General features: G+C 50.9%; 1 gene segment (V, D, J or C); it reads left to right on the plus strand.

Annotated features, from left to right (window-relative positions):
• The first annotated feature begins 927 nt into the window (after positions 1-927).
• On the plus strand, positions 928-1,616 carry LOC118160160. The segment is given in 2 exon segments: positions 928-1,076; positions 1,183-1,616. Coding segments are annotated over 2 exon segments (558 nt in total).
• The last annotated feature ends 178 nt before the right edge of the window (positions 1,617-1,794 follow it).

Raw genomic sequence — 1,794 nt, forward strand, 5'->3', positions numbered from 1 at the left:
AATTAATGAACTCATCAGTGCAACGAAGTAATGTACGCAAGCGATGAGCATGCGGGAAAGGGTTCCAATTAATTAATTAATCCAGTGAACAAAGGTAATGAGAAGATGGTGGGGACTGGAGTGGGATAACCCCACGCACAGAAATGATGGGTTCATGTCAAACACGGCAAGGAAATAATTTGATGGGCCCAATTAACAAAGGCACGGTGAAGATTACAATGAAATAACGAGGAAAGGTGACGAGTTCGTGTCAAAGATTGCAATTAAATAATTCTGTGCGTTCAATTAGTGATTGCATAGCTGAAATTACAGTGAAATAGCTGAAATTACAAGGAAATAAGTCAACGGATAAAAACAATGAGAGTTCATCAAAGATTATAACAAATTAAGTCAATTATCCCAATTAATGAGTACATTGTAGTTTATGTAATAGATCACGATATGCCAAGGATCACAACTAAATAATTAAACACACCCAGTTAATTAGGACATGGTAGGGAATGCAGCGAAAGAAGTCAACGAGGAAACACGATGAGTTTATGTTGAAGATCGCAACAGAATAATTAAGTGCGCTCAATTAGAGGCATGATGGAGATTAAAATGAAGTAAATCAATGAGGAAACATGATAAATTCATGTCAAAGGTTGCAATTAAATAATTAAATGCAGCCAATTAATCAAAATAGGGTAGGGAATGCGATCAAATAACGAGGGAACACGATGAGTCCATGCTAAGGCCGGCAATTAAACAACTCAGTGCGCCCAATTAACGCATGGCAGAGAGCGCAACGAAACGAGTCAACGCGCTCAACTGTCGGGCGCCAATCAAGGATGGCAATTAAACATCCCGATGCACGCCGCTAACGAGCGTGGCGCGAAACCTGGTCCCAGGCCCCTCCCCACGAAACCGACCCCCCCCGCCTTGGAGCCCGCTCCCCATGCAAATTCCCCCTCCGGGCGCCTTTAAATACGCCAGACCCCAGCATGTCCACAGCACCCAGCGTCCCCTTCCCCTCACCACCATGAGTCCTCGGCCTCATGCCTTCGCCCTCCTCCTCCTCCTGGCCGCCGTCCCAGGTAGGGCCTGGTCCCGCGGAGGCTGCCGGCGGCCCCGGCTCCCCACGGCCGTGCGGGGGCCCGTGCCGTGCGGCTGAGCCCACCGCTCTCTGTCCTTCCTCCCCAGGGCTGCGGGCGGCCACGTTGGACGAGACCGGAGGGGGCCTGGTGAAGCCCGGGGGGTCCCTGACCCTGGTCTGCAAGGGCTCCGGATACACCTTCAGCAGCTACGGCATGGGATGGATGCGACAGGCGCCCGGGAAGGCGCTCGAGTACGTCGCAGCTATTAACAGCAGTGGTAGTAGCACATACTACGCGTCGGCGGTGAAGGGACGCTTCACCATCTCCAGGAACAACGGGCAGAGCACGGCCACCCTGCAGATGAACAGCCTCAAGGCCGAAGACACCGCCACCTACTACTGCGCGAAAGCTGCTCACGGTGGCTCAGAGCCCATGCACGGCTGTCACAAAACCCACCGCTGCGATATCTGCCCACCTGGAGCTCCGAGTGTGCCCAGAACCTTGAACCGTGCCCAAATTTCATGAACCGTGCCCAAATTTCCTCCGCGGTCTTGGTTTGAGGTCAAGTTTTTTGCAGCGCGTTCAGATTTACTGAATTGTGCCCAAATTTCTTCAACAGCACCCAAATTTACTGAACCGTGCCCAAGTTTCTTCAACAGCACCCAAAATTTACTGAACCATGCTCAGGTTTCCTCAACATCACCCAAATTTACTGAAC

Source organism: Oxyura jamaicensis, unplaced genomic scaffold (genome assembly GCF_011077185.1).
Source record: "Oxyura jamaicensis isolate SHBP4307 breed ruddy duck unplaced genomic scaffold, BPBGC_Ojam_1.0 oxyUn_random_OJ102363, whole genome shotgun sequence".
NCBI lineage: Eukaryota > Metazoa > Chordata > Aves > Anseriformes > Anatidae > Oxyura > Oxyura jamaicensis.